At 37.0% G+C, this 15,808-nt stretch overlaps 1 protein-coding gene across 1 annotated transcript in view; it reads left to right on the top strand.

Moving 5' to 3' along the window:
* LOC139942802 (uncharacterized) overlaps positions 1-14,253 on the top strand; it is a 70,509-nt gene extending 56,256 nt beyond the window's left edge. Inside the window, exons 28-41 of the mRNA XM_071939579.1 lie at positions 659-796; positions 1,327-1,443; positions 1,977-2,093; positions 3,172-3,280; positions 4,845-4,961; positions 5,528-5,599; positions 6,776-6,847; positions 7,402-7,473; positions 8,164-8,235; positions 8,760-8,831; positions 9,035-9,106; positions 9,328-10,319; positions 11,359-11,567; positions 12,598-14,253. Of these exons, the coding sequence (XP_071795680.1) occupies positions 659-796; positions 1,327-1,443; positions 1,977-2,093; positions 3,172-3,280; positions 4,845-4,961; positions 5,528-5,599; positions 6,776-6,847; positions 7,402-7,473; positions 8,164-8,235; positions 8,760-8,831; positions 9,035-9,106; positions 9,328-10,319; positions 11,359-11,567; positions 12,598-12,783 (2,417 nt within the window). The 3' untranslated portion in view covers positions 12,784-14,253. The remainder of the gene's footprint in view (positions 1-658; positions 797-1,326; positions 1,444-1,976; positions 2,094-3,171; positions 3,281-4,844; positions 4,962-5,527; positions 5,600-6,775; positions 6,848-7,401; positions 7,474-8,163; positions 8,236-8,759; positions 8,832-9,034; positions 9,107-9,327; positions 10,320-11,358; positions 11,568-12,597) is intronic.
* The last annotated feature ends 1,555 nt before the right edge of the window (positions 14,254-15,808 follow it).

The raw sequence follows: 15,808 nt of genomic DNA, 5'->3' as shown, positions 1-15,808 counted from the left end.
ATCAACAGCTTTCAGGGTTTCTCATCCAGTACCTTTTTCTGGTAATTAATATAATAATTATGGAGTGATTTGAGTACTGACCAGTATAATTGACCCTACCTTTAAATATTCGAATCAGGCTGGCTCAGGCGTATATTTCCTTGCCTTTCACCTCTGGTGGACCCCATTTCGAATCTCTTATCGGACCGACACCTTACATGTGAATTTGGGTTTTCAGTTTTCACCTATTAGTTTTGGTTTTTTACCCATACACCGATGTGTGTTAAGCACTGTATACTCAGTACTTTCCCGAGTCCTGTGAACAAATATCACAGGCATGTTACTCGAGTGGGATTCGAACCAACGACCCAATTGCAATTCTAGAGCAGCGTCTTACCAACTAGACTACCCAGGGTCGTGGGTTCGAATCCCACCCGACTAACATGCCTGTGATATTTTTTTCACAGGACTCGGGAAAGTACTGAGTATACAGTGCTTAACACACGTCGGTGTATGGGTAAAACAAAAAAATATATATTCTTTATCCCCGATGCAAATTTAACATCTATTATACAGTTTTCACCTGTTTGCATGTTTTTTTGCGAAATGTGGGGTTTCCTAAATGAATGTAACCAACATCAATACTTATTTGCCCATTATTGATATTCACAATTTACAGCTCATGAATGTAATGGATCAACTCAACTCCAATGCAACAACGGCGCATGTGCAAACCAGAGCTCTACATGTATCTATGGTTTGGACGAATATGGTCTACAGAACGGATGTCGTGACGTCACTCATTTGAGGTTTTGCGGTAATTTTATTTTATTTATTTCATCAACACTTTATTGGTTCAAATGGAGAAGATAAAAAAAACACTGTACTCAAAATAAAAGGTACATATAAACACGACATGCCCTGGTACTCATGGACGACCCCAGACGATTTTGACAAAGTAGTTAAGACATATTAGTAGTTAATATATGGGAAGAAAGCCACATTTAGCAGTGATTTTACCAAGGGGGGTTAGGAGCAGAAACCATTCCCCGCTCACAATACTTCCTCTCCATCTTGCCCCTCCCCCTCCTCGAGATCAAAGAAATGCACCAAAGAATGGTTCGATACAATAAATAGCCACCTTAAAATTAAATACTTGTTCCCAGCCCCCCCCCCCCCCCCCCCCCCACACACACATCCACACACATTGAATATGTCCGACTACTTGACTGCACTTTAGCACAACTTGATCTGACAACTTAGGTCATTTTCATGAAGCTTTAAATTGTTTTCAGTATTCTTCAAGACTTAATGTTTTTTTACCGTCCTGTACACGATCTGTTTTAGAGTCTTTTACTTGTCCAATGTGGTTTATGAAGTGTCCATCCTCGTACTGCATCCCACTACGCATGCGCTGTGATGGCACAATCGATTGCCCAAATGGGGAAGATGAAATGAGTTGTGGTAAGTAAAAGATATAACTTGAAAAAATTACATTACTGGAAAGCTACTTTTTTTAAAGATTAATTTTGCTGATTCCGCCCTTTTTCAATTTCATTTAATGATGTTTTTTGATGTAAATTTGTTGTATTTCAGCTTTAGTGCTGCGATGACAGCTTTTTAATAAAAATGTTTTTCTTTCTTTATATAACAAAGAAAGAGACCAGAATTATATATCTTTTTTTCTCTAGCAACTCACACATGTTATCTTAATGTTAATCCTTTTTCAGTGGACTCAAATGGATCATTCAAAACCAAGTACGGCTTATGGCTTCACAGGCAGGTTAACTGCTTAACCATTTTAATGGTTAAGCAGTTTAGTGTCATTCAATGTAAACATGATGTATATGAACTGTTCGAATTGTTGCGGCCAAACTCACAAATTCTTCAATGAGGCTTGCCCAACTGCAATCAAAACATAATTGACACCTATTTATTTTGGCAAAATCAGCTACTATAAGAAGTAGCTGTTGTTATAACCATGTAGACAATTGTAGATGATTTCAGATGTCCTGGTGCTTATCGTTGCCATGGTGATTTCTACTGTGTAACCCCCGCTGAGTTGTGTGATGGCATCAAACAATGTCCTGAAGGCGACGATGAGTTATATTGTGGTAAGATAAAACTAACAAGATTATTTTCTCAAATCATAGATCTAATTTCCGCGTAAAACACTAAACAAAATTAGAGACTTAATAATAAGTTAAATTGTATGGAACAGTATTCGACTATATCATCAACAAGCTATGATGCGATCTGCCTCGTGGTGAACAAGTCACGCAAACAAGCCGGTGAGAGAGCTTTTTCCACTGCTGCCTCCCGCCTATGGAACGGTCTTCCTGTCCCAATTAAAAACGCTGAGACTGTGTTGTCCTTCAAAAAGGGTCTCAAGACGCACCTGTTCTCCAATTCGTAGCTGGTTTCCCCATTACTTTTGTCTGTCTCCCTGATAAAAAGCGCCTTGCATCCTTTGGTAATTTGGCGCTACATAAATCCAGTTATTATTCATTATTATTGTTAACAAAACACTTGAAATCTAGGGTCATAGATTGGTAAGTACTCCAAAAAAAGAATCTATAAAACTTACTTGGTGATAAGTACTGCAGCTGTTGATTATAGTATAAACTATTTTTGGAAAGGGTCAAGATAATAATGTTTGAATAATTGTCCACACACAAAAACAAATTAATCTTAGGGAATGAGTTGTTTGTCAGCTTTCCTTGGGTTTGTGTCCGTTCGCGAATGCTTTGCCCAGAGGTGAGTCCTGTACCCTCTGTTCCTCGCTAAAGGTGGACGGTTTCGACCTTCTGGGTGGACGGTTTCGACCTTCTGGGTGGACGGTTTCGACCTTCTGTCACATTCGGTTCAAGGAGTTTCTTTAGTGCCGCCCTAACTTTGAAACTCTCTTCCCGGCTACATCCGCTTTCTACAGAGCATAGATGAATTCAAAACTCTACTCAAATCCCATTTGTTTTGTGTTGCCTACTGTTCAGTTTAATTCTTTTGTAGTGCTTATTGTTAGTGTATATTGTTTTGGTTGCTTAATTTTTTCATTTATTTTTTTGCCTTTTGTTGTTTGTAAAGCGCATTGGTATTTCTTTCAGTTATGAAATGCGCTATATAAGATTTAGCTATTATTAATATTATTATTTGGGTTGAACAATTTATTGTCAAAGTAAATTCTTTAAACAGATTCAACGTGTCCACATGTGTGTGAATGCAAAGGCCATGTAGTTGAGTGTACACGGATACAATGGTCATCTAACAATGCATTGCTCCTACCTACCCAAGCAAGACTGATGTAAGATTTAACATTATTTCTTTTTGGTTTTAAATGATACTCTATGGTTACAATTGACTCAATAAGTGTTTCATGTTTGAATTTTTTTTTCTTATTATCCACATGTGTATTGACATCCCCACAAAATGTTGCCACAAAACGCTAGCCTTGCCCAAGGCAGTCGAATTATTCACTCCGAAAAAAGACCGCCGCTGTATAAAAACCCCCCGTATTCACTGTGCGTAACATCGCACGACACGATGCCCCCGTACACTATCCGCATGAGGCCGACAGCCTTGTAGGGTCTGTGTTGAAGCCACTGACCTCATTACTATAATAAGCGACGAGTTCCCACGGTCAGCTCATTACCATAATGCCCGCGAAAGACGAGACATGTTAAAGGAACACGTTGCCTTGGATCGGACGAGTTGGTCAAAACAAAAGCGTTTGTAACCGTTTTTTATAAAATGCATATGGTTGGAAAGATGTTTAAAAGTAGAATACAATGATCCACACAAGTTTGCCTCGAAATTGCGTGGTTTTCCTTCTACTGTGCGAACTAACATGGTCGGCCATTTATGGGAGTCAAAATTTTGACCCCCATAAATGGCCGACGTGTTAGTCGACGAGGTAAAAGGAAAACCAGGCATGTTTGTGTGGATCATTGTATTCTACTTTTACAACATCTTTCTACTCATATGCATTTTATAAAAAAACGGTTACAAACGCTTTTCAAAGACCAACTCGACCGATCCAAGGCAACGTGTTCCTTTAACATCACACACCACCACCACGGACGCTCAGCGAGCATGATAGGGTCCAAAGGTCGTGATAAGGGAAGTGCGTGATTGGACGTCAAAATGAATAATTCATTTGCCTCACATCCTGTGTTGTCTGATAGGCCTGACGAAAGATATACATATTCATGGGCTGCATACTAGCATATCCGAGAGCCCCCCATTTTTTTCTACTAGTGGAAATTTTTTCATGAAACACATTAAACCCGGAAGTTACAGACCCGATAAGGCTGTCGGCCTGACGGCCTCCGCATGCGGTTAGTGGTACGAGTGCGGATGACTTGTGTGCACAGTAGTCGTACGATGTGACAGTGTGTATACGGGTGGGTCATGCGGTGATATCGCACGCATCACGCACATGGTATACGGGTGGGTTTACAGCGGCGTCTTTTCGGAGCGAATAATGCGACTGCCTTGAGCAAGGCTACATAACCATGGTATTCTAATACCTGTAAAAGTTTATTGTGCTACTACAGCAAAGTCAATCTCTAAAAGAAGGTTTGGTGAACAGTGATATTCTCAGACTTCCAGCAATATAATGGTTTAAGAAACGTGTTGCATAATTGAAGAGTTAAAACCACTCAAAAATGTTCCCTTAACTAAAAATGTATAATGTCACTTAACTATGTTGTTTTAATTCAGATAAATATCAATAAACTTGTATTTTATATCACATAATGGACTACTTAACCAGTTATACATCCACGTTATCCATCTGTAAGCGAGTTTGAAACTAGTAACACAAACAAGTATTAACTAAGTTATTTTTTTTGTGTTTTCGATCTAAGAAAGCTAACTTTTCTACTTGAGGAGGACCCTGGAAGAACCAAACGAGAAACATCAGAAGAAACAATCCCAACAATTCTTCACTTCGCACCAAGAAAGTTTAAATTCCTGGCGAAACTGTGAGTATTAAAACATTCTTCTTTTTCATTGTAAATGTTTGGATTTTTTCTTTCTTTTAATTGTTTTCACTATCCTAAATAATTTGATCTTGCAAACTACTCTACAAATGTTTTTATTTTTATTTTTATAAATCAACAAGTACTTATTTGATTTAACTAATTTTGTTGACTCTTTTCTGTGCACCTTATGTTGTAACGTTACCCTTTTCGGTCTATGCTTGTCAATGACGACGACACCCATAAGCTTTACAAGTTTGTCAATTGAAAAAAAAAATGAACTATCTAAATGAAACCATTTTGTTTAGAGAAGCTTTCAATTGTTTACTTGTTTCTTTTTAGCAAAGGGATTAGAGGAGACAAAATGCATGGGAAACCGCTTACTTTGATTTCATAAGTGTAGACCTAAGTACCTTTGTAAAAACATCTGTTTGTCAGCATATAAAGCAAATTATAGTTTTTATGTGCTAATAATACTAATGGACCGATGGAATTAGGAATTATGCTAACAGTCTTATATGTTTTTAACTATTACCACCCTCACTGGACTTGTTGTTTTAATATTTCAGAGACATCTCTAACAATGGAATTACAGATATTGGACCATTCATTTTCAACGAGTCAGTCAACATGCTTAATTTGTAAGTAAAATTACTGGGTGTTTTTTTTTTTTTTTTTTTTTTGCATTCTGTACTATTAATGTTATGTTAATTTACATAATTAACGAAATGCAATGATGAAAATGTACTTTTAATGAAATCACCCAAACATTTATTGTAAATCCAAATTAGCACACATGTACGTTATCATCAATTTATAACTTACTCGCTACAACTGACTCTCTACACCTGCTGGTTCTCCTGGGGTCGATTTCACAAAGAGTTAGGACTAGTCCTAACTTAGGACTAGTCCTAGGAGATATACAAATTGCATGGATAGTCCTAAGTTAGGACGAGTAACCGGTCCTAATTTGAGATAGACTAGTCCTAACTCTTTGTGAAACCAACCCCTGTTCATTTCAAACGAAAAATGTTGCTATCCTAATATTGGAATCAAAAAGCCACTCCAGCAGGTCTCGAGATTACTAGATGACGAGTACCGCATTACAACACTGGCATAACCAACTCTGTTAATTTAAAAGAGTGAAAATGCACTCTTTGAAGAGCCATATGAAGGACAACTCTTTTTCGAGTGGTCTTCCACTCTTTTAGATTGAAGTTTGCATCTTTTTGAGTGATTTATTCACTCTGTAAACCCCTCTAAAAGAGTGAAATAAACACCACTCTTTTTAAAGAGCCATATGAGGGACAACTCGAAATGTAAAGAGTGGGGTTTTACACTCTTTTACATTAAGAGAGAATGCACGAGTATCTAACCTTTCAATGAGCAACTATGTGCTTAAAGACAGTGGACACTATTGGTAATTGTCAAAGACTAGCCTTCACAGTTGGTGTATCTCAACATATGCATAAAATAACAAACCTGTGAAATTTTGTGCTCAATCCGTCATCAAACTTGCGAGATAATAATGAAAGAAAAAGCACCCTTGTCACACGGAGTTGTGTGCTTTCAGATGTTTAATTCGAGACCTCAAATTCTAAACTTGAGGTCTCGAAATCAAATTCGTGGAAAATTACTTCTTTCTCGAAAACTACTCCACTTCAGAGGGAGCCGTTTCTCACAGTGTTTTGTGCTACCAACCTCTCCCCATTACTCATCACCAAGTAATGTTTTATGCAAATAATTATTTTGAGTAATTACCAATAGTGTCCACTGCCTTTAATATACCTCTTTATTGCCGTTTCTCATCAAAACAGGTCACTGGCCAGCAATTTGATAACACACCTAAGGGCAAACACTTTTATTGGATTAAGACGTCTTGTCTTCCTGTAAGCAGTGATGAGTAATAGTATTTTTATTTTATTTTTTAAGAAGAAGAAAAAAAGAAAACAATATTTGTTAAATGATACTTCAAGTTGATAGTAACTAAATGATACAGGGTCGATTTCTCAAAGCAGAAAGGCTCATCTTACATGATGGGGTGTCAACATCACTATAGTGATATGTTTTGTGATATCAAACTATGCATAGCAAGTAGTTTGAAATCAAACTTGACTCTTTTTGAAATCGGCTATTTCTCCCTTAAAGGAACGTTAGAGAATTTGTAAGAAAAAAATCTGATCGATCTCAAACTTCTACATATTACATAAAGTGCTTACAATGCCAGCAACTGTTTGGTTAGCAAAAACCAATTCTGTAATGTTCCTTTAAATTACGTACTTTTCACTTTGTATAGGCCTAACCTCAAACAGAGAATAAAAAGATCATTATTTGAATGTACCCACTGCTTGTACAACAATGAGCGAATTAAGAGATCAAATAACTGACTCTTTACCCAAAACAAAACACAAGTAATTTGTTGAAATATATGTCTGTTTTGCAGGAATTTAGTTGGAAATCCAATGCAGTTCATCGACCCAGGTACATTCAATGGTCTTACGAGTCTACCAGAGCTGTAAGTATTGACTGTATGCATTGCCTGCGAAAACTGGGGGTGTTAACATTAATTACACGATACTGATGTCGTCGCATCTACCGAAGAGATAATAAACTTGAACATCGTTTCATGGTATTAAGAAAACACAAATATGTGATTATTTACGGCCACACCCGTCGAATTTGTTTGTTTGTTTGTTTGTTTGTTTGTTTGTTTGTTTGTTTTTTTATTTCCAAATATCACTATAAATAATCTTAAAACATACAAGACAAAAGAACAAAGGGTGACAAGAGGAGGGCACCAGGAAAAAGCCTAGGCTTGTACAGAGCCTTGGGTCGATTTCACAAAGAGTTAGGACAAGTTCTAACTTAGGACTAGTCCTAGGAGATATAAAAATTGCATGGATAGTCATAAGTTAGGACGAGTAACTGGTCCTAACTCGATATAAGACTAGTCTTAAATCCACCCCTGGACCCTTAACACCTAGTTTTTTTATAACTGAAACATTCTTTCTTGTTTTCTCGTTAGTTCGCTTTCATGAGTGTCGTTGGCATAGAATGTACTGAACAATTAATGTTTTCAAATGTTGACAAGTTTGTTTCATGATTATCTCATGGTACAGAAGGACACTTTTTGCGCTCATTAGTCTAAACGTCTGAATTTATTACTAAGTTACCATGTAATCATCTTGCTATTCTCTTATTTCAGCAAGTTGATTGGCTTTCCAGCTAAGGTACTTCCCGATGGAGCATTGGACGGACTGGACTCGTTGAAAATCTTGTGAGAATTCAATTATGAAGGCTACTACAATTAATATTCTTTATCCCCGATGCAAATTTAACATCTCTTATATCGTTGCGGTACCCCCTGCCAAGACATAGGATTCGAACTGCCTCTAGCTGCCGGGCAACCTCGGTAGTCTAGTTGGTAAGACACTGCTCTAGAATTGCAAGGGTCTTGGGTTCGAATCCCACCCGAGTAACATGCCTGTGATATTTTGTACTCGGGGAATGTACTGAGTATACAGTGATAACACACATCGGTGTATGGGTAAAAAACAAAAATTAGTATCCTCCGGTGCAAGTTTAACATCTGTTATAAACAGTTTTTAGTAGAATACTTAGTTGTTAAGTTATTTTGCCCTCATCAACAGTGACTGAATTTTTCACAGTTTCCCTTATGCGCAGTCCTTACAATACAGCTCATCGGATCATGTTTGCCAGGAATTGATCATGAATAATTCGGTAGTTGTTTAACCGGCAAGATTGATTTAATAGCACAATATTTTATTTCTCTAACGTTAGATCATTAAGCGACTGCTCTCATATGAACATCATGCCAAGAACATTATCAACTCTCGGAAACCTTTTGGAACTGTAAGTGTTTTGGATCTGAAGTCTAACATGTTTTCTGTTTACGGTAACAACATGTGTGTATGTACTTGTTGGTCATTGTTACCATTATTCATAAAAGTAAAATTGTGTTTGTAGCGTCCGTCAATGAAACATGCTCCGCAAGCTGTTGCAACCTGATTTACCAAACATAATGTCTAATAAGCTTTTCTGTTTGCTTTATACAGCAACATCATCAACACTGCTATCACAGCCGTTAATGAAGACACGTTTGCTGGACTTCATCAACTGCGCTCTTTGTAAGTGGTTTTGTTTTCGAGTGCCAAGAATTATCTTTATGGTTTTCAGCAACCCCCTCCCCCCCCCCCACCCCGACATTTATATCCCAATTCCAATACTAACGGCCAATGTAACTAGATCAAATTAGGATTTCAACGAACAATTTGAGTTTTTTCCCCCATTAAGTGGGCACTTAGTTACTTCCATTATAGTTAATGCTTTTGTTAATTTCTACCCACAGATATTCTGACAGATACCTGTTCTGTTGTCTGGTGGGTGAGATCGAAACATGCACGCCCCCTGCCGACCAATTCTCGTCATGCGAAGACCTGATGCGTAACTCTGTACTCCGAAGCTGCATCTGGATTTTAGGAATCAGTGCGTTACTCGGTAACTTTCTAATCATTGTCTGGCGACTACGTAACGGAACAAATGAGAGAAGCAAAGTCCAAAGTTGCTTAATACTCAACCTTGCGTTGTCTGACTTTCTTATGGGTTTTTATATGGTGATTATTGGGAGTGCTGATCTGCAATATAGGAATGTTTATATTCTCCATGCTGAGGAGTGGGGAGAAAGTTTTCTATGTAAGGCTGCTGGGTTGTTGTCGGTTGTTTCCAGCGAGGTGTCAGTTGTGATGCTTGTTGTTATAAGCTTAGATCGGTTTTGGTGTGTTGTGTTCCCGCTTAAGAGAGCACGTCTGGGTGTCAAGTCGTCTAGAGTTGTTGCATCAGTCGTCTGGTCTACTATGATTATTGTAAGCGTTATACCTGTATTAGGTCTTCCCTATTTCGCGGGGTCTTTCTATGGACGGACTGGGGTATGTCTAGCTTTACCTTTGACTCAGGACCACTCTCCTGGATGGGAGTATTCGGTCTCATTCTTTCTTATATTCAATATGATATGCTTTATCATCATCCTGGTATGCTACACTGGGATTTACATAACCGTCAAAAGAACATCAAGGAAAGTACGTTCGAACCGGAAAACACAAGAAGTCAAAATGGCCGGGAGAATGTTCTTGATTTTGTGCACTGATTTCTGTTGTTGGATGCCTGTGATAATAATGGGGCTTCTGTCTCTCAATGGAGGTCTAATCATACCTGGATCTGTGTATGCATGGACGGCGGTGTTTATCCTTCCTTTGAACAGCGCCCTCAACCCATACTTGTACACAGTCTCGACGTTGAAGTTGAGAAACCGAAAAGTGGGCGTCGTCAAAAACACTAACAACAGTAAGTATGTTCTTTGTTCTTTTAGGTGTGTAAACTGTACATCTATATTCTACAGTCACTTTTTAGACATCATGCACATGACGTCATTTCAGTAGGGCGCCCTAACCCAGAGGTTTAAATTATGCTGTTCATTGTCCAATCCTTTGCGCCGCGCGTGCGTACACATCTGTGCGTTTCGATTGTTTCGTCACCGTTTAACATATAAGATGGCGACTGGATGACGTCAATGCATAAGGTATATACATGGCAGTCAACAAAATATAATTACGTTTCTATAATCAGCAGTGTGGGTTCGATACCAAGTCGTGACACCTGTGTCCTTAAAAGCAATACACTTAACCACAATTGCTTCGCCCATCGGATGGGACGTAAAACCATTTGTCTGTGTGTTGTGTAACTTACGTATTAAAAACACAGTGTACTTGAATATCGAGCAGAGAAGGGGGTTCGCCCCGGTGTTCCTGGTTTGATTGGCATTGCATGGTGCTATAATGGATCAGTTACTATAATTGAAACGAAGTCCCTCATCTTGCAGTAAATACTGTATGTTACAGCGCCAGGAACGTCACTGAGTGACGGACATGCGCGCTATAAAAGAAGCCCTCATTTATTTATTTATTTAAGGCACTGGACACTATTGGTAATTACTCAAAATAATTGTTGGCATAAAAACATACTTGGTATGTAACGAGCAATGGAGGGCTGTTGATAGTGTAGAACATTGTGACAAACGGCTCCCTCTGAAATAACAGAGTATTTGAGAAAAGCAATTTCTCACTAAAATAATATTTGAATTGACTTCGAGACCTTGAGTGTCTAAAAACGCACAACTTCGTGTGACAGAGGTGTTTTTTCTTCCAGTATTCTCTCGCAACCTTGACGACCAATTGAGTTCAAATCTTCACAGGTTTGTTATTTTTTGCATGTTGAGATACATCAAGTGAGAAGACTAGTCTTTGACAATTACCAATGGTTTTCAGTGTCTTTAAATCAATAAATGAAACAATGTTACTGAAGTACTACTTCTCTTTCCAACCAGCTTGCCTAACTCCACCAAGGACTGTCGGTGGCTCTCCACCAGTTCGAATGCTGCTTTCGGAAATCAACGCGAGAGGGCAGCCTACATTTTATATAGAGACGCAGCAATTGGACAGAATGACGTCACAATTAGAAACTACTGTACGAGAGTTGCATGGGCGTGGGATAACTCACGGGGATATTTCTCAGGGCAAGATATTGCTGGAAAGGGTAAGGAGACAATGCAACTTTTTCAGAACTGTTCTTAAAGGATAATTTAAACGTTTGGTAACCGGAACCCGTTGTTTTAATCTCACAATTTGGATGGTTCTGTTCAATCTGCAATCAACCCACCGTATTTTTGAAAAATCTGAAACCATTACTATTCAATGAATATTCATAGTTCATGACTTTACAAGTACGAGTTATTTTAATGATGGCTCGCTTTTGTGTATACTGTTGGTACACCGTGTTAGTCTGTCCTTGTTGTCCCTTGTCTTTGTATTTGTGTGTCCTAGGTTCATGCTACCGTACCTTGGCTGTACCATACTAAATGTCTGGCTGTCAAAAGCATCTCGCTTAACCTCAAACATGTCTTGAAATTGCTCCTTGCTTTTGCACCATTTTGTACCTAATATACTGTTATTGCATCAATGCATTCTGACAGCATTGAGATAAATATTAACCAGTGAAAGTTTCATTTCCAAAAATAGTACCGTTCTTAAGATTTTGCCGAAAATTTGGTGCGATATTATACAATTTTTTAGGGGTAAAGTTTATATAATTATCCATAAACGTAATACTTTGAATTGAAAAGTTCTCAACATGTACTATACTTTCCAAGTCTGTTGATTGCAGGTGTCCATTTAAAAAATGTCGGTGAAGATAAGTGCAGGGCCCAATTTCAAAGAGCTGCTAAGCACACAAAATTGCTTAGCGTGAAATTTCTTTCTTGATTAAAACAGTATACCAACCAAACTTTAATTAGTTGCATATTGCCTGTTACTGGTACCAGCTTTTGTTTGCTTATCCTGAAAATCACCTGGAAATTTTGTTGATAATCCTGTTTTGTTTTTTTAAGGAAGAAACCTTATGCTAAGCACATTTTTTATGCTTAGCAGCTCTATCAGTTATTTCATAATTCCTCAAACCATGCTTGGTTTGACCATATAACGAGACTGGATAGCCGACTGTTTTGTTGTTAGTTAGGTTGTAGTAAGGAATAGAATGTATTACCGGTTTATTTTTGTTTTCTTTGCAGGTTTATAAAGGGACAGGAGAGGCTTGGTCCGCTGAATTACTCTTATCGAAACCTTCCCTGATGTTGACTGTTAACTCACATGATACTATGACTACAGATAACAGTGTGGAAAGGGATTTGATACAGCTGAAGATAGTTATCAGCTTGATTCGAAGGAAGCTAGGTACAAGACAGTCTTTCTTTTAAGAAAGCCTATATTATTTTCAGGCACTGGACACTTTTGGTAATTATCAAAGACCATTCTTTTCACTTGGTGTATCTCAACATGCATAAAATAACAAACCTGTGAAAATTTGAGCTCAATTGGTCGTCGAAGTTGCGAGATAATAATGACAGGAAAAAGCACCATTGTCACACGAAGTGTTGTGCTTTCAGATGCTTTATTTCAAGACCTCAAAATCTAATTCTGAAGTTTCAAAATCAAATTCGTGGAAAATTACTTCTTTCTCTACGTCACTTCACAGTGTTTTATACTATCAACAGTTCCCCATTACTTGTTTCCAAGTGAAGTTTTATGCTAACAAATATTTTGAGTAATTACCAATAGTGCCCAGTGCCTTAAGGAAAACCTATATATTTCCATGTCAAGGCACTACACACGTTTGGTAATTATCAAAGACTAGTATTCTCACTTGGTGTATCCCAATTGCATACTAAATAACATGTGAACAATTTGAGTCGATTGGTCATCGAAGATGCCAGAAAATAGTGCATGAAACACAAACGTCCTTGTTGCATTTTTGTTGACTTTCTGATGTTTAATAAAAGGCTGCAGGTCTGAAGTATTTGAGTATTTTAATTTGAAATTACCTCTTTCTAAAAACTATGTCACTTCAGAAGGGGTCGTTTCTAACATTGTTTTGTACCAATAACAGCTCTCCATTGCTTAAACAACTATTTTCTGTAAATACCAACAGTGTTGATCCAGTGCCTAAATACAAACTACCTCTTAAAGACAATAAAGTGTATCTTTAGAAATGTACATAATATTCAATACAACTAATCTGTGAAAATCTGTAAGAATAATCCCTAATAGGAACATGCACTTTGAGAATTGTAACTGATAGTTACGCTTTTCAGATTACAATTTGGGAGAATAAACTGATATTTTGTTTTTCAAAACCATATTATTTTGAAAGTAAATATTTTTCAAAGTGCTTTTTTTTATAGCTATTCTACCCAAAACATATTTTGCCATTAATTCTAAGAGTGCTTACCAAGCGTTGGCCTGTTCTGTAAAGTTGTTACTTGTTATGAGGTTCAATGTTCAACTTTATAATGTTTGGATATAATGTTAGTTCTCAATTCATTGTGAATATGAATATATCATCTTTTAAAGGTAAAGCGTAAAATAATCAAGAAGTAAAGTCACATGTGAAAGTTCAGGCTGAACAATGTGTCTTCTTGTTGAATTGTTTTTTTATAAAAAACCTAAAGCTTTGTGTCATTTGCAGATTTTGCACATCAATTTGTACAAAGCTATATCCTTTGTGTAAGTTACAAATTTTGGCTTCAAATGTGTACAAGACCTTGAATTTGCATATTTTGCCTAAAAATGTGTACAAGGCTATATAGCTTTGTGTAATTTGCAAATTTTGCCTAAAAATGTGTACAAGGCTATAGCCTTGGGTAATTTGCAAATTTGGCCTAAAAATGTGTACAAGGCTATAGCCTTGTGTAATTTGCAAATTTTGCCTAAAAATGTGTACAAGGCTATAGCCTTGCGTAATTTGCAAATTTTGCCTAAACATGAGTACAGCCTTGTGTAATTTGCAAATTTTGCCTAAAAATGTGTACAAGGCTACAGCCTTGTGTAATTTGCATATTTTGCCTAAAAATTAGTACAAGGCTATAGCCTTGTGTAATTTGAAATTTTTGCCTAAAAATGTGTACAAGGCTATAGCCTTGTGTAATTTGAAATTTTGCCTAAAAATGAGTACAGGGCTATAGCCTTGTGTAATTTGCAAATTTTGCTTTAAAATGTGTACAAGCCTATAAGCCTTGTGTAATTTGCAAATTTTGTTTAAAAATGTGTACAAGCCTATAAGCCTTGTGTAATTTGCAAATTTTGCCTAAAAATGTGTACAAGGCTATAGCCTTGTGTAATTTGAACATTTTGCCTTAAAATGTGTACAAGGCTTTAGCCTTGTGTAATTTGAACATTTTGCCTAAAAATGTGTACAAGGCTATAGCCTTGTGTAATTTGAAAATTTTGCCTAAAAATGTGTACAGGGCTGTAGCCTTGTGTAATTTGCAAGTTTTGCCTAAAAATGTGTACAAGGCTATAGCCTTGGTAATTTGCATATTTTGCCTAAAAATTAGTACAAGGCTATAGCCTTGTGCAATTTGCAAATTTTGCCTAAAAATGTGTACAAGGCTATAGCCTTGTGTAATTTGCAAATTTTGCTTTTAAATGTGTACAAGGCTATAGCCTTGTGTTATTTGCAAATTTTGCCTAAAATTGAGTACAAGGCTTGAGTAATTTGCAAATTTTGTTTAAAAATGTGTACAAGGCTATAGCCTTGTGTAATTTGCAAACTTTGCCTAAAAATGTGTACAAGGCTATAGCCTTGTGTAATTTGCAATTTTGCTTTAAAATGTGTACAAGGCCTTGTGTAATTTGAACATTTTGCCTAAAAATGTGTACAAGGCTATAGCCTTGTGTAATTTGAAAATTTTGCCTAAAAATGTGTACAAGGCTATAGCCTTGTGTAATTTGAAAATTTTGCCTAAAAATGTGTAAAAGGCTATAGCCTTGGTAATTTGCATATTTTGCCTAAAAATTAGTACAAGGCTATAGCCTTGTGCAATTTGCAAATTTTGCCTAAAAATGTGTACAAGGCTATAGCCTTGTGTAATTTGCAAATTTTGCTTTTAAATGTGTTCAAGGCTATAGCCTTGTGTAATTTGAAAATTTTGCCTAAAAATGTGTACAAGGCTATAGCCTTGTGTAATTTGCAAGTTTTGCCTAAAAATGTGTACAAGGCTATAGCCTTGTGTAATTTGAACATTTTGCCTAAACATGAGTACAAGGCTATAGCCTTGTGTAATTTGCAAATTTTGCCTAAAAATGTGTACAAGGCTATAGCCTTGTGTAATTTGCATATTTTACCTAAAAATTAGTACAAGGCTATAGCCTTGTGTAATTTGAAAATTTTGCCTAAAAATGTGTACAAGGCTATAGCCTTGTGTAATTTGAAAATTTTGCTTA

Source organism: Asterias amurensis, chromosome 10 (genome assembly GCF_032118995.1).
Source record: "Asterias amurensis chromosome 10, ASM3211899v1".
Classification (NCBI taxonomy): domain Eukaryota; kingdom Metazoa; phylum Echinodermata; class Asteroidea; order Forcipulatida; family Asteriidae; genus Asterias; species Asterias amurensis.
This window is presented reverse-complemented; position numbering and strand designations above follow the sequence as displayed.